Below are 21,763 nucleotides of genomic sequence, written 5' to 3' on the forward strand. Positions count from 1 at the left end.
CTCATATTTAACAATAACATTTTCAAAATTTCAAAAACATTTTCCAAATTAAATATATTTCTTTTACCTTAATAGCTTTAATAGCAGCTTTCGTGATGAGAATCATCTTGGCTCGAGAGATGGGAGGTTTCATATCCATAAGTGAAAAGAGCTTAAAAAAAAAAAAAGGAAAAAAATGTTTTAATTAAAAGTAAAATTAGGTATTTCCCTGGTGGCGCCGTAGTTAAGAATTCGCCTACCAATGCAGGGGACACAGATTCAATCCCTGGACAGGGAAGATCTCACATGCCGTTGAGCAACTAAGCTTGTATGCCACAACTATTGAGGCTGCGTGTCACAACTACTGAAGCCTGAGCACCTAGAGCCTGTACTCCACAACAGAAGCCACTTCAATGAGAAGCCCATGAACAGCAATGAAGAGTAGCCCCCACTTGCTGCAACTAGAGAAAGCCTGCACATAGCGACGAAGACCCAATGCAGCCAATAAATAATGTTTAAAAAAAGGTAAAATTAGAGGTTAATCCTTCAGGTCTATAAATATATTTGTAATATATTAACTAAAAGAATAACAAATTTTTGGAACTAAGTTTAATAATTTGTCTAGTAAAGAAAAACCAAGAGCTTTCCTACATACTTGCATCTCCGCTTCGAAAATACAATGGGAAAAGATCATATTAAAAGCAGCAAAAAGGAGGAAAAACGTAAGAAATTTACAAAATCTGTAACAGAAAAAGTTATAAAACTTTACTAAAAAATTCAAAAATGATTTGAACAAAAAATATACCATGTTCCTGTACTGAAAATGGCAGTAATGTAACTCAATATTTAATATTTCAATCTAAACCTGAGATTTTGGAGAACTTCAAGTAATTCTAACATTCATTTGGAGAAACACGTGTTACATCAAGCAAGAAATTTAACATGCCATTATAAAGCTTGAATTCACAATTTCTTGATTTAGTCAGGAATAAAAATGACACCGTATTTAACAAATCTCACTACAGTAAATCCAACAATCAGGTGCTCCCAGGAGACTTAAGCACACATGCATACTCCTTCCCCCTAAAGTTTAAATCCAACTAAGACAAAATGAGAGCTGATAGAGGGTTATAAAGATAAAATTCTGACGTTAGAAGGTTATATCTAGTTTCTTAAATTCTTGTTTTTGTTTTGTTTTAATCCCAGGCACATACATACTCTTCTAAAAATACATTCTGAAATAAGATTCAGGGCTTCCTGAGTATTATCAACCTTATATGAACCATATTCCCATTTCTTTCCAATTAATGTTGATATTTCAAATATGGAACCCCTAAGACAAAGACTATCTTTACTAGACTACCACTAAGGGGCTACCCTAAACAACAAGTCTTCTTTTCCAGAATAAGTAGTCCTACCTGGCAACCATCCTCAATTCTCTGGAGACAGAATTTTCACAGCTTTTCCAAATTATAGATAGTGGTAACTGTAATTTTTAGAAAAAGTATGCAATGCAAAATATAATCAATATAAGAACCAGATATGTACTCTGTTTAAGCAGAGAAAGATAGAATTTCTCTATAAATAATACTAAGATACAGAAAATGGGAAAAACACATAGATATTAACACAGAAATTCATTTTTAAAAAAGGGATTATCCAAGTAAATAAGGTCATGATTCTTTATTATTTTATTTACCAACGTGATAAAACTTCTCCTTGAGAATAAATGCTCACTAACTGAAAAAACAATTAAAAAGGAGACAGTAATCTTTGAAACTATATAAACCAATGAGAAATTAAGAAAATTAAAAATATTTCAACTTCAATACAAACTGAAAAACATCAACACTGCATGAAATATACAGCACACATTTTATAAAAGGGCACATCCTGCCCATTTCTAAGTTATAAAAGTTATTAAGATAGTTGTTTATCACCATAGTTCTATTTCCTTCTCTGGACCTTAAAGCAGAGAAAGGGGATACAAAAAAATTTATACATGAATCTTAAGAATGAGCAACAGTGAGAATTACTTTTCTGGCTATTAAAAGCTTAGAGAATCATATTTCAGTGAAGTCTAAGCCAGAGCTAATATGCATTTAATGTCCTAAATAGTACTTCTTGATTATTTCCACAGTAAGGAACTCCCTGTACTAAAAACAAAAAAACAAAAAGAAACAGCCACCCGAGCACACAAGACAGACCAGTGTTATCGTCTGATGAAATTAGGGATTTCCCTGGTGGCACAGTGGTTAAGAATCTGCCTACCAATGCAGGGACACAGCCTATATTTAAATCACAATTTAGTTTAATGAAAATTTTATTATAATCATATTTTATTATATTTTATAATTAAAATATTGCTATACCATATAGCAGTATAACCACCATTCAGGCAATAGACCAGCAAGAGAGTGTTCAAGTGCCACAATCTAAGAGACAAAGGAAGGATGTTTATTCCACTGAAGAAGGCCCAACTCAGGAAAACAGGAGGGAACCAACACTGAGTGCCTACGTATAAGGAAGAATTACCTCTGGTGGTAATTATTTTATTTAATCATATTGACAATAAAGATAGCTGCACCTGTTTTGAGATGATACCCAAAAGGATTACATCTGTTTTTGGATGATGACCAGGGAATGGGTCTGGACTAGAATCTGTTGATTTTAAAGCTCACAATCCTTACTAGCATAGTCATCTCCTTATACAATGCTGCTTATTGACTAAATAGATGCAGAGACCATTAACTATGATGGGGAATACAGACAAAATATCAAGTAGGCATCTGCGCCTGTCTATATGTTTATTATACTGATTCAGGGATAATGATGAGACACAGCATTTAATTTGGGATGCCTACTGAATGTCCAGACAGATTTCCACAGACTGGAACATGGATCTTGAACACAGAAGAGGTCCTGCTAGAAACTGAAAGGTCACAAAATCAAAGCTATGAGGATGAGTTAGAAGGGAACAAAGAAGATATAATTAACTAGAGTATACCAAATATTTCAGTGTCGTACAGAGAAGGGGGCTGCACAAAGGAACACCAGAACAGATGCCAGAAATTAAAGGTATTTGGCAAGGTATATGGAAAGACTAGTATATCATCTGCAATAGGGCAATAAACATCACTAGGTGCAGGGCTCTCCCTACTATTACAGATCTGCATTCAGAATTAATGTAATCTGTCAAAGAAAATAAATGTGTCAAAGCAGCCAGAGAAAACCATGTAATTCTCTTACATAGAGTAATAGCAGCGGTAGGCCCCCAAAGGTGCAAAACCTCCTCAGAAAGCCTTAGTAAGAAAAACATACTTGCCAGCAACAGACATATGAGTTTGTCTTTTTTGCTGTCACGAACTGAATGACTATTAGAAAGCCTAAATATGAACACTGTTCTGCTGGGTGCCTGATATACAAAGTATTCTAAAAATTACGAGGAATCACTCCCAACATTCCCTTATATCAATAAAGAACAGTTTCAAAAGATGAGGAATGAGCATATTTGGCCCATGACACGTGTAGAATTCACAGTATTTGGGGGTTAGTCAAAATAACATGATACTCTGCTATTTATTAACAGCATGAACTTTGGCAAGTTTAGTTAACCTTTTCTAAATTTCAAGGGTTTTTGAAATCTGAAAAAGATTAATAGTACTCAGTTCACTTTATAAGACTGTTAGAATTAAATGAGAATGTATATAAATCTCTTAGCCTAGTACCTGACATATAAATGGCTTAGTAAATAGAGGTATATAATGCCCTGGGAATCTTGACACACACCTCAAGTTTAATTTTTTGTTATGGCTTACCACAATATCTTTTTTATATTACATCTACTATTCAAGTGCTGCATTTAGAGAAATTTTCTCTCTATTGAAAACACAGTAGTATCAAAGAGTTTTAAAGCTGTATAGCACCTTAATACCTAATCCAGTACTCATACCAAATTCGGAACTGTTTTCACAATACATCTGGCAGGTTCCATATTAGTCCACAGGCTTAATAACTCATAACTAATCGGCTCCAATCGTTACAGCAGTCTTCTCTGTACTGACTCCAAATCTCCCTCTAATAATCTTCACCCCCTCTCCTGTTCTAGTTCTGCCTCTGGAGCACAGAACAATAGTGATCTTTGTCATATGATAAATTAAATATAACTAAGCATGTTTCCCTCTCTTTTCTTCAAGTATTAGCCAAATGATATGATTTCTAGATCTGACTATCCTGGCTAATTCCTTTTAACTATGATAAACCCAAATAAACAAGGTCCAGATATATTCCTGTGGAATCTAGTGGACTGTCTTTTAGTTTCCTATTCTTTCAGTAATACATTACACAAACTCAGTAGCTTAAAACAATACTTTTGGAAGTTAGAATTTCACTAGTCTGAAATCACGGTGTTTGCAGAGCTGCCTTCCTTCTCAGCACTCTAGGTCAAAGTCTATTTCTTGCCTTTTCTAGCCAAAGGATGGCTCAGAGCTGCTTCTTCCATATTCAAAACTGGCAACATAGCATCTTCTCTCCTCCCTTAACCTCTGCTTCCACTGTCACATTACTTTCTCTGACTTTCCTGCCTCTCTCATATAAGGACCCTTTTCTCATGTAACCCCCTTTTCCAGGGGTTACACTGGGGTTATCCAGATAATGCAAGTTACTCAAACCCTTAATCACGTCTGCAAAGTCTTTTCTACCATGTAAGGAAACACAGTCACAGGTTCTAGGATTCAGAACATGGACATCCTGGGATTGGAGAGATCGTTTATTATTTTTTTGAAAACAGGGCTTAATTCATTATTAACTCACACTGATCATCAACTGAACCCCTCTGTTTTCACTGGAATCTTTATCAAAACTAGATCTTCATGTTGACTTTATAGTGGTTTCTGACAGTGCTTTCAATTTAATTAGGTAGCCTGGAAATCATTTTCTGTTTTCAGTGTAGGAGCTATTCCAATCAGTTTGTAAATTTAATGAACCTGCTTTATATGGCTTCCTCCAACACCATGGTTTTTTGGGGGTTTTTTTGGTTTTGTTTTAAAATTTATTTATTTATTTATTTATTTATTTATTTATTTATTGGCTGCATTGGGTCTTCATTGCTACACATGGGCTTTCTCTAGTTGCGGTGAGCAGGGGCTACTCTTCATTGTGGTGCGTGGGCTCCTCATTGTGGTGGCTTCTCTTGTTGCAGAGCATGGGCTCCAGGTGCACGGGCTTCAGTAGTTGCGGCACACAGGCTCGATAGTTGTGGTTCACGGGCTCTAGAGCGCAGGCTCAATAGTTGTGGCACATGGACTTAGTTGCTCTGTGGCATGTGGGATCTTCCTGGAGCAGGGATGGAACCCATGTCCCCTGCACCAGCAGGTGGATTCTTAACCACTGAGCCACATAGGAAGTCCCCCATGGTTTTTTAAAAATTAAAAAGAACAGGACCTACTTGTAGGATGACCTTATCTGATATTACTTGGACCCTGCCAGTCAGCTAAAGTTCACTTAACAATACTCTCATCCTATCTATATATTTTTCTAATTTATTCATGATGAAACCATGACAAATCTCTCTCTGAAATATTTGGCTTAGAGTCCTTACTAGACAAAACACACTTTACAAAAGAAAAAAGTTTAATTTGGTCTGTGAGAATCTGTTCTGGCTCCTACTGACTAGTAATCTCTAGACAGAATCTATTTCAATGGCATACTTAGCCCTACCTTCCCCTCTTAAACTTTTAAGTACTTGCTTTTCTTAAATTTATTTTATAACAAATTATACTGATTATGTCTGGTATTCCTTCCTTTGATATTACGACCCCTAAGATGACAAATTCTGTCTTAACCTCCTGTTATTAATAATTAATTACTGGGGCTTCCTAGGTGGCGCAGTGGTTAAGAATCTGCCTGCCAATGCAAGGGACAGAGGTTCTATTCCTGCCCCAGGAAGATCCCACATGCCATGGAGCAACTAAGCCCGTGCACCACAACTACTGAGCCCATGTGCCACAACTACTGAAGCCCATGCACCTGGAGCCTATGCTCTGTAACGAGAAGCCACCACAATGAGGAGCCCACGCACCACAATGAAGAGTAGCCCCTGCTCACCACAACTAGAGAAAGCCCATGTGTAGCAATGAAAACCCAATGCAGCCAATAAATAAATTAATTAAACAAAATTAATTACAAGGTTTAATTTAAAGAAAAAATTTGAACACTTCCAAAAAGAAATACATACACTCATAGTAAAAGGCTGGTATTTAAATCTCCCTTTGACAGATGAAGATATCAAAGTGTTCAAGTCTACAGTCTTCCCTCCACTTTCCTTCATTTGACTCATCAAATCTGATACACTGGCTTCAAACCAAATAAAGAGTTAAAGCCAACATAATTTAAATGTTTGCTGGTAAATATACTTTATAAAAGTACACATTAAATTTAACAAAAGAAAACTTGAAGGAAAAAATCTTTTAAAATCATCTCTGCAAAGATGCTTAGTCTATCTAGAGCCTAAAGATAGCTCCATAAAATACTTACTGCTAGAATAACTAGGTAAGGGATAGATTGCAGCCCCTTCTTACCAGGCATTTCAATTTATGCCTTTCCCAAAGCTTTGTCTGAGCTAATACTTTCTCAATACGGGGAATTTAATGTGATGGGGGGATGGGGGAAAGGTGAGCTGCAGGCCAAGCACATGTTAGACAAGCACCATTATGCCACTCCATCTGAAAGCAGAATATTGGGTATGAGTTAATCAGTAACACATACAAACATTAAGAGATACAATAAAACTGAAAACCACATAGAGGAGAGTAACTCAATTAACAAAGAGAACCCCAAACTAATTTCTGTAACTGGAGTATAGTTGTTTTACAATGTTGTGTTAGCTACTACTGCAGAGCGAAGTGAAGTAGAGTTCCCAGTGCTATACAGCAGGTTCTCATTAGTTATCTATTTCATACACATTAGTGTATATATGTCAACCCCAATCACTCAGTTCTTCCAACCCCCCATCTCCCCTTGGTATCCATACATTTGTTCTCTACCATATGTTTGTTCTCTACATCTGTGTCTCTAGCTCTGCCTTGCAAACTGGTTCATCTGTGCCATTTTTCTAGATTCTACATATACACGTTAATATACAACATTTTTCTCTTTCTGACTTCCCTCTGTATGACAGTCTCCAGGTCCATCCATGTCTCTATAAATGACCCAATTTCATTCCTTTTTATGGCTGAGTAATATTTCATTCTATATATGTACCATATCCTCTTTATTCATTCGTCTGTAGATGGACATTTAGGTTGCTCCCATGACCTGGCTATTGTAAATAGTGCTGCAATGAACACTAAGGTGCATGTGCCTTTCTGAATTATGGTTTTCTCTGGGTATATGCCCAGTAGTGGGATTGCTGGGTCCTATGGTAATCCTATTTTTAGTTTTTTGAGGAACCTCCATATTGGAGAACACCAAACTAATTAATAAACAGGAAAAAAATGTTCACTTTTACCAACAGTCTAAAAGGTACAAATTAAGACAATGAGATAGTTTTTCAATTATCTAACTAGCATGACTACAGATTAGCATAAAGCAAAGAAAGCACTCTGCTGATAAGAAATAATGGGCAAGTTTTAATCTCAGAGGGAAATATATCAAGAACTAAAAAAAGGTCCACATCTTTTAAACCAATAATTCCACTTCTAGAAATTTACCTAAAATAATCAGATGTTCCCAAATTTCCCAAGATGACTTTTACAATCAGAAAACAACTCATGTTATTAAAAAGATCTAGTAACCATATACAAAGTTTCCAAATACAAGTAGAAGGGAAAAAATGACTGAAATACTCTAAAATGTTAATGGTATTTAGTGGCATATTTTCTTATTTTCTAACTTAAATTTACCTAATATACATTAATTTTAAAATGAAAAAAAATTCATGGATTAAAAATGAAAAGCTTTGTGTCTGAGACACAAAAATGCACTTCTCCAACTTGACTGTAAATAAATATATCAAATCATCATTATCAGGTACAACCTGTCTGTGGAATAAATCGTGTCTTTGAAGTTAACAGTTATGTTTAAATCAATGCCTTGTAAATCTTTAATACAACTTTTCAAAATTTCTAAAACAAAATTTTAAAAATAAATATAAAATCTGCCATTTTAAATCTTTATAACTGAAGCCTTTGTGAATAAAAAACCCAACTCTCAAAAATCATTCAAATACATTTTTTGACATCTGTGCATTAAAGAAAGCATTCTTTTAATTAATGAGATATGATTTACTCCCATGTAAATTCTATTTACTTTCCAGAGAGTCAAATCCTTTGAAACCCAAATATTTAACCAATATTCCACTTGCTTAGAGGAATGTATGAAGACAAGACAGGTCTGGTATTAATACAAAATGTGCCTAAAAACAGAGCAAATTCACATGGCTCTTTAAAACAGGAATGGGAAAAAGAAACTGTACTGTTCCCCTGCTCCTACAGAGCAGGGTCTTTACTATGATTTAAACACTACAAAGTAGTTCTATTTATTTCTCCATAAAATTCACTTTTCAGACTTCTAAAGCCTCCAAACCATATATTTTTACACAAACTATCTATTTTTACAAACAACAAAGCTGCACATAATATTCTCAAGTTTAAAGAGTTTAAAATTTTTCATACTTACTTCTACATTTCTTTACCTCACTACACTTTCCCACAAATGCATCAATTTTTCTCCTGGTTCAAGAATTCAGAGAAATGCTTTACAAAATATACAAATGTAAGTGCAAATATATATTGTTAATATTAAATATGAAACCAATTTCAAGTTAACTTATGTTTCCACGTGCATTATGAACACAGAATATAGTAATATAGCAAACAGTAGTTTAAACTTCATCACTTTTTTATTATATCACCAATTCCTAATTCTGGTACCATTTGCTGCTGGCAGAACTAATTTTCTAAGTAGTTAATTTCCGACTACTCACTCCACAGAGTATGTACTAATTTATTCTTCATCTAAGATTAACCCCCTTACAATTTCCAAGGGTCTACCCCTCACTCAAACTTTTTACTTTAGAACCAAGGCTGCCTCCCCCAGTCAGGGGTTTTAACCTCTTCAGTTCCACATACTAGGTCATTTTTTATTCCCTACCTACATTTTGATTCATTGAACTACAATCAATCCTCAACTCCTCCCTTTTCACTTGTTTAAGAAATAGGCCAAGATGTGACTTTAGAATATGCCAAACATTTTATCCATGCCATTACTCTATTTTACTAGTAGCATAGATGTGAGGTTTCAAAATCGCTTTTATTGTGTCTCATTAAGTAAACTTTATGTCCACTCAAAAGTGGCTGTAAAACATTTCTATGAATTAAATAGTTCCTTCTAGACGTCAATCTAAGAAATAAAAACTGGTTCCAGGATATAAAATCATTTGATTAGAAGAAAAAAAATTATCCCATACATTATATATTTTATCTATACCTATTTTTCTCCCCACAAAGTTGTAATGACTAGATCTATACACAAGCATGGGATTAAAATTGAACAGGTTAACATTTATAAAATCCCTAATCAATTTAAAATTGTAATTGTGAATATAAATTAGTAAATGAAATATAAACACCTAAAAGCATATCTTAAGCTTTAAACATTAATTGCATCTACTGCATTACTGTGGATGACTTGAAAACTCACCAAACGTCATCATTCTTAAACTTCAGCAAATCCTTCCACAAATATACATTACAGTGTTCTTGCTACCTGGCTTCAAATATACAAAAGTTGTTTAGGGAGCCCTCTCCCTTCATAAACAATACAGTAGACAAAGATCAGCTGCTGAAAAAACTTCAGAGCAGCCACGTGGTGCTGCGGACTGGGCTCAGGCAGCCTCTTACACTACTCTGTCAAATCATATCCCCCACCAATTTCTTTATCTCTAAAATGGAAAGAAGGTAAAGGCATATATAAAACACCTAACCCATATGCTGGCATCTGGTTGGTATTTCATGAGCAAATGCAAGATTTATTTCCTGTCCGTCCCTTGAACTGTCTCTACTGGATTACTTCTTAAAATAGCGTGTAAAAACTAAAGATATCCTTTGAACAAACTTAGGATTCAGGATCAACAAAATAACTTACAGAGCCACTCAGTAGCTAACAGATATTTTTTTCAACCTGATAGAAAATCAGATCAAGCAACAAAACAATGAAAATGGTGTTAAAACCTGATTTTTTTTGTTTTTCTTTAAATAGCTTTGAGCTATAAGTTATACACCATAAAGCTCACCCCTTTAAAGTGTACAGTTCAGTGGTTTCTGCTATATTCAGTTATACAACCAACAACACTATTTAATTTTAGAATATTTTCATTACACCCCAAAGAAATTCCATACCCATTAGCAGTCACTCCCCATCCTTACCCCATCCCCCTACCAATAATCCAATTTATATCTCAATGGATTTGCCCATTTTGGATTATTTCATATATTAAAAAACCCCTAACTTTATAAAATATGCTCTTACATTTACTCAACAATGCTTAAGGCCTTTATAAAGATTTGAATGTACCTCCAACTGAACCCCAAACTTGGCTGTCCTTTCTAAAGTGATGTCAGTCAGCAACTCTTAATTACAGCAAACTAGGTAATATATGACCATTAAAGTTTAAAGAGTATTTTATCTGTTTCCTAAAAGCTTAAAAGCCATATTACCATAAATTTCCATATTATAGATTTCCTTTAAGCAGCTAAAACTAAGCTCTGACAAAACGAGGAATAAATTGGAATACTCGTGATAAAGTGCACAAAGATTAAATAGGGGATATTGCAGAGGAAGATTTACAGACTACAAGGTTAGTTAACTATTGCTCTCCAGAGTAATGACACACCTAGAGTGAGGCAAGGGGAGTAGTCCACCCAGGGGCAGGCAACAAGTGGGTGAACTGTCTATAAAGACTAAATAAAGGCATAAAACTGTTTAAAAATTGTTTTATTATCACCAAATACTATCAATTCTCAATAGTATCAGGGTTAAAACATTCCGTCCTCTAAAATATTTTGTTGACTGAGATTCTTGTTTTAAGCTATTGCTGTGATAATTGATAAGCTTTTAATACACGAGCATCAAATCTGTCCATTTTTATTATGTATCCTTTAATAAGCAATCTATTCTAAGTGAAGCTCATTAGGAAACCTTCCAGTTACATGACCAGTGCACAAACCATGCAGATTCGCTACACCTGTTCATTTGGAGAATCACTACAAAGAGGTTCAGAATAGACTGCAGTCTCCTCAGGCTCAGTTTACATAGTGCGCGCATGTGTGCGTGCGTGTGTGTGTTCATATGCTTAAACAGCACATTTTAAGTATGATAGCTGTTTGCAATTCTTCTTTCCTGGTATCCTTTTTTCTGGTGTTAATATTTACAAATAGCCAGAATTAGTCTTGAACAAAGAAACACAAAGCTTGATGACCCATGAACGAACATTATGGAGAATGCCATTACACATAATTTCAAAGACGTTCACCAATCACAGTAAAGACCTATACTGAAACTTTGGGTGAAAATATTGTAGTGAAATTTTTTTGACTAAGAGGACATTTGGAAGTCAGTAGAATAGATGCCAAAAGAAGACATGGATAGTACTGTGATTTCCAGAATTTTTTGTGAAGTAAGCTTTTTCTAAATTTCTGCCAAAGATAACCCTTGTGTTTAAGACTTCCTGACAATTGTGTATGTGCTGCTTCACATAAAACCTTTAGTAATTAGAATTAATGAGAAGTGTTCTTCAGTCACTTACAGGTGAAGATAAAATTGCTAAATCTGACTATAACTGTCTACTGAACTCAAATATTGTGAAAATCAACTCTGACAACCATTGACAAATATGCAGAAGGTAAGGCTTAAAAAGAAACTGGAATACTATTATTCATTACTGTGATAGAGCAGTAAGTAGATAAGATTTTCTACTTTTATCAAAACAGTATTAATGAAACTTAAAAATATTAATCAATTACTTCCCTTTGCTGTAATATTTATTTGTAACTGGCATGAAGTTCAAATTTCTTTCCTGGCCAATTTCATGATTATTTCTGAAAATAATTTTGTTGAAGAGGAATGTGTTTATAAAAAAAAAAAAGAAGAAAAAGAGGAAAGAAAAAGAAAAAAGTTCTGCTCTGAATGTCAGATATGCTAGGTACGCTACTGCTCTCGATCTCTTCCAAGTGACCCACGTTGATTTATACCAAAAATCACAAATTATCCAAACACCAATTATAACTTACAAGGGGTACCTGGATGGCTCTCCACTTTTCAATGAGCCCTGCTATCCCCCGCTTTCCCCCATCTAAACCTTTGCTTCTAAGTCTTAACTCCAGAGTTTCACTAGATTTTTCGCTGAATTCACTACTAACCTGTACAATGCTTCATCAGTATTATCAAAGTTTCTATACATTTACCTATGAATTCACAAGCACCAATAAAGACCTGTAACTATAACACAATAAAATGTAATCGATAAACCATGCAAATATTGAAAAGGCTGAAGGTGACTGGAGCATAATAAATTATAATATTGTTTGAGCAATTTTCTAGTTCTCAAAAAAAACCATAACAGTACACTGTTAATTACACTTAATATTAACACAGAAACGTAGACAGTCTCTTCTAGACTAAGCTCTCAACAGATCTTGGTAAGGCCTAATACAAATTTAATTATTACCAACTCTACAAAACTCTAACTGCTAACAGATAAGCTGCTTATCCTATATACTACCTGATAACATACTGTAGCTTGTTTTTAGCTTATCATTAAAGGTGTATGCTGTTCCTCTGAAGTGTGCTTAAAAAAAAAAAGGGAAAAAAAAAGAAAACAAAATAAGATTCTGCATATTATCTTAACAAATGTCATCAATAACACTAAAACTTCATCACTTATGTAACTTTTTTCCTATCATGTTATCAAGTATATTTGAAATGAGTTCCCCCCCCAAATTAATTAATTAATTAATTTACTTATTTACGGCTGCGTTGGGTCTTCGTTGCTATGCAGGGGCTTTCTCTAGTTGCAGCACGCTGGCCTCTCACTGCGGTGGCTTCTCTTGTTGCGGAGCATGAGCTCTAGGTAGGCTTCAGAAGTTCCGGTGCGCAGACTCAGTAATTGTGGAATGCAGGTCCTAGAGTACAGGCTCAGCAGTTGTGGCACATGGGCTTAGTTGCTCCACGGCATGTGGGATTTTCCTGTACCAGGGACTGAACCCGTGTCCTCTGCATTGGTGGGAGGATTCTTAACCACTGCGCCACCAGGGAAGTCCCCTGAAATGAATTTTAAATGCGTGCACACATCTATAGAAAAGTTACCTGTCACACAACTCAATATAAAAAAAAAACCAAACCCAATCAAAAAATGAGAAGACTTCAATAGACATTTTTCCACTGAAGACACACAGGTGACTAAATGGAACGTGAAAAGATGCTCACCTTCACTAATTATTAGAGAAATGCAAATCAAAACTACAATGAGGTATCACCTCACATCAGTCAGATAATAAATGCTGGAGGAGGTGTGGAGAAAAGGGAACCCTCCTACACTACTGGTGGGAATGTAAAATGGTGCAGCCACTATGGAAAACAGTATGGAGTTCCCTCAAAAAACTAAAATAGAATTACCACATGATTCAGCAATTCTATTCCTGGGTATATATCCAAAAACACCCCAAAACTCTAATTCGAAAAGATAGATGCACCCCAACTTTCCACAGCAACACTATTTACAATAGTCAAGACATGGAAGCAACTTAAGTGCCCATCAACAGATGACTGGCTTAAGAACATGTGGTATATATATACACAATTGAGTATTACTCAGCCATAAAATACTGAAATATTGTCATTTTTAGCAACATGGATGAACCAATAGAATGTTTAGTGAAATAAGTCAGAGAAAGACAAGTACTATATGATATCACTTATATATGGAATCTAAAAAATAACACGAATGAACCTATGTACAAAACAGAAACAGACTCACAGACATAGAAAACAAAGTTATGGCTACCAAAAAGGAGCAGGAGAGTGGAAGGGATAATTGAGGAGTATGGGATTAACAGATACAAACTACTATACATAAAATAGATAAGCAACAAGGATGTACTGTATAGCACAGAGATACCTAATATCTTGCAAGAACATAATCATATATAATGGAATATAACCTGCAAAAAACCCAAACAAACCCAGAATCACTACGCTGTATACCTAAAACTAACACAATATTGTTAATCAACTATACTTCAAAAAAAAAAAGTTTCCTGTAATGCTTAAGTAAATTATATTCACTTGGGCTCAGTGTCAAAGGAGAGCAACCTACGATTTGTACCTGGTAAAACAACAACAACAAAAACTCCCACAAAAACATACACAAAAACCAACTACCATTTTGTCAACTTTTTATTAGGTACTTTTATCTCCTGAATTCTGTTTCGCAGGATTTACAAGCCAACTTTTCCACTAATTCAATTTTTCTCTGAATCAGCTCTTTATCATATGTCCACGTATTTTTTTTCTGAAACAAAACACTAAACAAAATGATCGACTAGGGAGAGTGATATTTTCAGCAAGAACATCAACGATAAATCCCACTAGAGAAAGCTCTGAAGAGCCAGCTTTATTCCACTCACCATAAAGCCAGACCTCTACTGTTGTCAGAGATAAGCAATTCTCTGAGAGTCAAGAAAGAGCAGAGGAACAAAACTATAACCAACTTTTAATACCCCAGCTCCTGTGATTAACAGCATAACATGGTCAAATGAGTCAAGAGAAACCTCCAATTTACTTCTGTTGCCCTGGTCCTCTACATCTCTTCCACACAGTAAGAACCTTGTTTCAAATTTCTGTTTACTTTAGACAGACCTCTCAGGGAAGAAAGGAATGATCAAAAACCACGAGATTAACATTACAAGGTTAAAAAAAAAAACTTAACAAGATACCCTCATCACATGATCTAAATTCTAGAAGACAATCATGCCCAGTAATCAATAGGTAAGATATACAATAGTCAACACAGAACAATTTCCAGTAGGAATAGGAAGGGTGGCAAGCTCCCCAATGAGATGAAGAACTCAATTCTTCCTTCAAAATAACATGGTTCAAGACTGAGCCCAAATGGATAAGAGTAGCAATGTCAGTTCATACATTAAAAGTACTCATAAAGCTTAATTTGTCTGATTTTAAAGATAAACACAAATATAAAAGTACTCATATTTTCTTCCTGCACTTCAAAGTAGCATTATATGCATACTACCCCATATATGCATACGCTGTAGTTCTCAAAAAGTAATTCCAGGATCCTAGGGGATGGGAGGGAGTGTGGGGAAGGGGGTGTTTGAGTTCCTTTCAGTGGTCTGTGAGGTAAAAACTGTTTTCATGTTAATACTAAGACATTTCTTGCCCTTTTCATTCATTTTCTCACAAGTATACAGTAGAGTTTTCCAGAGGCTAACTGATGTGTGTAATTGTAAGAAACTGAATGAAGAAGTAGATACAAGAATTCAAGTTTTATTAAACCTAAGTTTAAATGAGATTTGCAAAAATATAAAACTATGTCACTCTTCTTACTAATTTTTTTGGTTTTGGAGATGTTATTTTTCACTAGAAATGTTATTTATCTTAACATGTAATGGGTTTATTATTTTTAATACATGTACTTCTCCATTTAAATTTCTAATATGGTAAATATCAAGATATAATCCATAGATACAAAAGCTCCCTGTGGTCCTTAACTTTTAAGAGTTTAAAGGAGTCAAAATCCAAAGTTTGAGAACAGCTGTCCTAGAGAAACTCTTACACAGAGAGACACGTTTGACAAAGTTCACTGCAGTGTTTGTCAGTAACAAGTGAGAAACAAATGTTCATCAACTGGGAAACGAGATAAATAAAATATGGTTTATTCAAATGACAGCGTACTATACAGTAGTTAGAAAGAACTAAATCTTAATATATAGTATTAATGTTTAAGCAAAAACAGTTGTGGAATATGTGCAACATACTACTCACACATATCAAAACATAAATTATAGATATTGTTTAGGGACCACAGATTGACATTATACTAAATTCATTATTTGATTGCTGGGGGGTGGGATGAGAGATGGGGGGGCGGGGTGTAGCTGGATGGGAATGGGACTGGGGATGGGAGGAAAGGAGGACTTTATAATATTTTATTTTTAAGTTAAAAACACCTAAAATAATAACAAATGTCAATTCTTGTTATATTCTTGCATTTTTTTTGTATTATAATTAAACATCTTAAAATCATAGATGCAGCAAAAAAATGAGGGGGGAAGGAAGAGTTATTCTTTTGGATTTAGAGAAAACTGATTAAGGGCTAAAAATGCAATCAATGGATTTAAAAGAAAAATCCAATCTATAATCTTTATCCATTCAACAATGAACTACCAAACCCTTTACGTTAAGGAGTATATATAAACACAGCAGAACACAATTAAGTGATCACTGATTCTTTTTTACTCATCTTTCCATCTTTTACAACACTTAACACAGTGTCTTGCCATAAAAGTCCTGTCAAAATGCCTTTAATAACCTTGCCTTTACCTTCCTTCCTTTCTGCATCACAGATACACCTCTTTTACCTGTGCTTCCAATCTGTTCCCTTCCTCTCATCCACAATTTTGCTCTAAGTTAACCAACCCCTCTAGCTGCTTTAAACTATGCTTTTTTGCACATCTTCTCCCTCAACATGCTCTAGCTTCCATCTAATAGAGACCAGGACTTGAACACCACTGACTTAGGTTAAGACCTTGTATATATACTATATAAACATACCAAAGGGCTAGCACCAATGCCTATCATATTGTTAATTGCTCTTCCTTCCCCTCATCCTTGAAGCAACTTTTCCCTGTAATACCTCACAACCAAACTTCTAAAACAACAACAACAAAAACAAACAAGAAACCCCAACTACTTTACATTTGCTATCTCTTATTTCCTTATCTCTTCCATCACCATTCATCCTTGAACTATAGATCCCATCACCCTCAAAAAATTTTGTGGCCTTTTTCTTACTAAGTGTTAACCTGTGACCACCCTCCTGCTGTTGTATAAAATATTATCTTTGGACAGCAATTAAGATGAGACCATCTGAATTCAAATCTCAGCTCTGGCATTACTTAGTAGTATGCCCTTGGGCGAATTATTATTTAAAAGACGTTGAAAATCAGTTTCCTCATCTATAAATGGATGTCTCTGCAAGGCTGTAGGAGTACTAACTTAGATATGTATGTATAAAGTGCCTGACATGCTATAGATGCTTATTAAGTATTAATTCTTTTGTTTCCCCCTCTTAATTTTCTCTAGGAAACAACTGAGTGACCTCCCAATGTTTCCCTCTAATCTTGGTTGCTATCAAGTTTGAGTCCTACATGACCAACCGCTTGCCAAAAATTTCCACATGACTGTTCCACTCAAACTCAAACTGTTCAAAACCAAATATATTTTCCTGTCCACTGAATACACCTTAAAAAAAATTTTTTTTAATTAATTTATTTTGGTTGCACCAGGTCTTAGGTGCAGGAGGTAGGCTCCTTAGCTGCAGCTTGCAGGCTCTTTAGTTGTGGCATACAAACTCCTAGTTACTTCTAGTTGAGGCATGCATGTGGGATGTAGTTCCCTGACCAGGGATCGAACCCAGGACCCCTGCATTGGGAGCGAGAAGTAACCACAGCGCCACCAGGGAAGTCCCTGAACATACTTTTGATGACTGCTTGACATGTTAATGGCATCACCCCTCTCCCAGCACTTAGAATGTGGGGGCAAAATCTGCTTACAAACCTACCAGGTGTCAAGCTCATGCATTCTTCTGGTCCACATCTTCCCCTTCCTCTCTATTCTCTCCACAGACATGCCAAGTTCAGATTCTACTTGCTTCTACCTCAGTCCCCAAACCGCCAAATTTCCCCAATCCTCTGCCTTCCACAATACATACTACAAATCAAGCAGTATTTTGATTATATTACTCCACTACTCCAAACCTTCAATTTATCCACAGCCTGGGGGGGAAAAAATGGAATTCAAACACATTAGACAGACATGAAACTTGTCAGGCCCCAAACTACCTTAACCATCCTTACCTTCCAGTAGCCTCAGGAGTCAAACTTCCTTATTCCTCACCACTGCTGCCTTTGAATTACTTTTCCTACACCTTTGGAAATCCTGAGACTGATTCAAGTGTAATCCCCCATGGCCACCCCACAGTACTTTATAAGGGCCCCAAAAGAAGCTGCTTTATGACATAGTAAAGTTACTTGCCTAAGTTTTGTGTCTTCTATTAGTTTAGGCTCCCAGGGGACAGAGATCCTCAGTAGTACTGCCATCTTATTCAGGACACAGCTTTACAGCTAAGCAGGCTCTCAAAAGTGTGTAAAATGAAGATTTGGGAGATTTGAGGTTACAGGAAACTAATCAATAACATTTCATGAGTGGGGGGAATAAACTGAGAAGCACTACAATCAGGCAGGCAAAAGGAGATGGATTTTGAAGTCAGACTAATTTCTCCAAAAGAAAGTTTTTTGGGAAGAAAATTCGGTGGAAGAGAGATGGAACTGGTAACACACACCTAACAATGCAATTTGCAGTTGATAAAGACTAGGAATGGAAATAAAAATTATTTAAAGAGGAAAGTGATCAATGATAAAATTCTCACTTTGCACATTTTGAAAGATTTACAGTACCATTTTCCTTTTTCAAGGAGTCAACATCACTCTTAACTTTGCTTTTCAAAGTAAAAAACTGATCACATTTTTCCAGAATTAACATAAGACACTTTGCTTAATAATGTGCTTAATGTCAACTTCCATAATGCCTCAACCAGAATTAAATACTTCTGATCTTAAAAATACACTAAAAATCCTCCTCTTTGTTCATTAAAAACATTCAAAAAGTTTTTAATGAACTTTTTTGAGAAAGAAATGCACTTATCTTTAAAAAAAAAAAACAAAAAACAAAACCGTGCCATTTGTATAAATTCTCATTCATTCAACAAGTATTTGCCAAGGAGTTGCTACGCTGGGGGCAGGAAACAAAGCACAGAAACTCCCTGCCCTCATGAAGCCAACATTCCAGTGTATTTTGCCTTCAGGAAACAAAGTCAACTTCCAACCTGAAATCTTTGGGGCATCATCACAAATTCTCTAGCCATCTAAAATCAGGAAATACTATTTCGTCATTTTGAAAATAACCAATAATGAACTTTACGAGACATTATCCAACTTCTGCAGTTAAACATTTTATGTATTCATCAGCTGAAGACAAGTCATTTGTAATAAGTGATAAAGCAACAGTCGCTTCTAACTGCAATATTACTGGAGGATACAATATTATAGCACTGCAAAGTGAAAGTTACTGCACCCTAATTCTGTTACAAGTGAAAATACAGAATCTCATTGTGAGTTGCAACAAGTTTTTAATGCCGTCCCAAGACACCTAGCACTACTACATCTTATTATTTCAATATTAGGTTTATCTCTAGCATCTGGAAAAGGAAGATAATACAACTCAACACATGACAATTGTTTCCATTCCCTAACTACATTTTAAATCACGAATGGTCCAAACCCCTCCCCGTAAATCAATTCTGAAAAATAGAACATGTGGACTCTACCTTCAAAAACAGCACCTGGAATGTATTGAGATAAAACCAGAGAGCTTTAGGGCGGCAGGCAGCTTTGTTCCCGGTTTTGGAAGGTTTTCACATGTAAATGTTCCCAAAGAAGGGAGCCGAGAATTAACTACCGCGAGAAGGGTGCGAGAGTGGGGCACTGGAGGCCAAAGCCGGCTTCCTAGCGGTCTAAGGCGGAGCAAATACTCTTCTCGCCCATTCAACTTTTTAGGTGTCACGCTGGGGTCACAGAGCCCATAACAGGGTTGGGTTCATGACTCGGTAGGATGAGAAGCCCCGTTTATTAACCCCATTTCCCCAGTGTAGGAATCCCGGCGGAGGGGGATGAACACCCTCTCCAACTCCTCCCCGACCCGGGATCAGAGTCCAGCCGCCGTCGCGCCGCTACCCGAGCAACAGGAGAGCCGAGGCCGCCGCTCGGCCAGCCCCGCGGCCGGCAGATGCTCCTGCTCCCCCGCCCCCCACCCCCTCGCCCGCCCGCGCTCCTTTCTTAGCCCCTTGCGGGCTCCGGGCACCGCGAAGCCAATAACGGGGCTGGGAGCAGAGAGCGAGAGCGCCGGGACCTGAAAACAGGCGAAGTTAGAGGCACCGGCGCCGACGCGGGCAGGCGGAGGCCGGAAGGGGGCGAGAGGGGCAGCCCGAGGTCGCCGCCCGAGGGTGGGCAGGGGGAGGGGTGCGGGGTCGGCTCCGGCGGCCGCCACGACCTCCCCGGGCCATAGGCCGCTCCGCGCAGGCCCCGCCGCCCCGGAACCGGAGTAGGAAGCGTCCCCACCCCGACCAAAGCTTTAAACCTCCGGCGGCGGGAGAAACGACGCCCCGACACCCCCGGCAGGGCCGACACCCCCCGTCCCAAGCACCCCTCACCTCTTGGTTGAAGGCGTTGACGGCGTCCATGTTCGCGCTGCTGTGGCGGCTGCTCCGGGCCCGCCGGTCACATAGACCTCTCGCCGCGGCGGAGCGGGGCTAGGGAACCGGCCGGGCCTGAGCGGCCGGAGGAGGCGGAGAGCGGCGGCGCCGGAGGCCGGGCAGGAAGAGGCTGCGGCCGAGGCAGCGGGGCGGGCGGCCGAGGCAGAGGTGGAGGGGTGGCGGGCCCCCTCTCAGTCCCGTTCGGAGGATGAGGAAAAAGAGGCGGCGGCAGCGGCGCTGGGCTCCAACATGTCCGTTTGGTGGTGGCGGCTGCGCTCTGCGTCTCGCTGACACGGCCCCCCGCGCCCTCACGCACTGGCCCACACTGGCCCGACCGGCAGGCGGGCGGGCCTCTCTCTCCCTCTCGCCAGCGGGATGGCGGCAGCAGCCCGAGTCCACGCCGCGCGGGGCACCCTGGGACGGCTGGGGCCTCCCAGCGCTTCCTGTGCCCGGCTCCCGCCCCGCCCCGCCCCGCCCCCGCCCCGCCCCACCCACGCTGGCCCCGCCCTGTCCCGCCCCGAGCGCGCGCCGCCAGCCCGGCCGCTGGCGCGTGACGCCGAGAAGCCGAGCGCTTTCCCGCCCGCTGCGGCCGCGGGCCGGGAAGGCAGCTTGGCACTGAGACTGGGGCCCCGCGAGGGGCGCCGGAGAGCGCGGGATCCCCGGGCCGGGAGGCTGGCACGGAGAGGGCCTGCGCACACGCGCGCCCCTGCCCGCCGCGGCGCTCCCCGGTGCGTTTTTGTGTGCCATTCTGCCCAGGCAGGCCCTGCACGCGTCCGGGGCTGGCGGGCTCGGAGCCGCTTGCCCTCCGCTGCCTGGAACAAAGGGCTCAGGATTTGACCTCCAGCCTGCTGGGCGTGCATTTGCAGGCTCCCCTGAAGTCTCTGCGGATGCAGCCCCGTGTCTGCCCTAATTGTGCGGGTTAAATCTGCGTGAGCTGGAGCGCCGGGAAGGACGTGCAGGCACTGGATAACCACACAGGCGTAAAGGAACCCGTGTGCAGCCTCGTGTCGCGGGAGGAGCGGATTCGCTAAACAACCACGTTGTTTCCTTCTTGGTGGAAGCACTGCTCTGATTCACTTTCCTTACAGCCTACTGTCTGCCGGGCATTGTGCTGGGTTCTGGGGAATGTGGAAATTAAAAAGATAATTTTTCTTCCCGCAGTCAGCTCGATTTAGTGGGAGA

The 21,763-nt window shown here is 38.6% G+C and overlaps 1 protein-coding gene across 2 annotated transcripts in view; it reads right to left on the reverse strand.

Moving 5' to 3' along the window:
• Nucleotides 1-20,993, reverse strand: part of SCAF4 (SR-related CTD associated factor 4) — a 56,982-nt gene extending 35,989 nt beyond the window's left edge. For both annotated transcript variants that reach the window (XM_057696179.1, XM_057696178.1), the window contains exons 1-2: nucleotides 20,540-20,993; nucleotides 68-151 (exon numbers count right to left, since the gene is read on the reverse strand). In XM_057696179.1, coding sequence (XP_057552162.1) covers nucleotides 68-151; nucleotides 20,540-20,569 — 114 coding nt within the window. In that variant the 5' untranslated portion in view covers nucleotides 20,570-20,993. The remainder of the gene's footprint in view (nucleotides 1-67; nucleotides 152-20,539) is intronic.
• Nucleotides 20,994-21,763: the final 770 nt, after the last annotated feature.

Source organism: Hippopotamus amphibius, chromosome 10 (assembly GCF_030028045.1).
Source record: "Hippopotamus amphibius kiboko isolate mHipAmp2 chromosome 10, mHipAmp2.hap2, whole genome shotgun sequence".
Lineage (NCBI taxonomy): Eukaryota > Metazoa > Chordata > Mammalia > Artiodactyla > Hippopotamidae > Hippopotamus > Hippopotamus amphibius.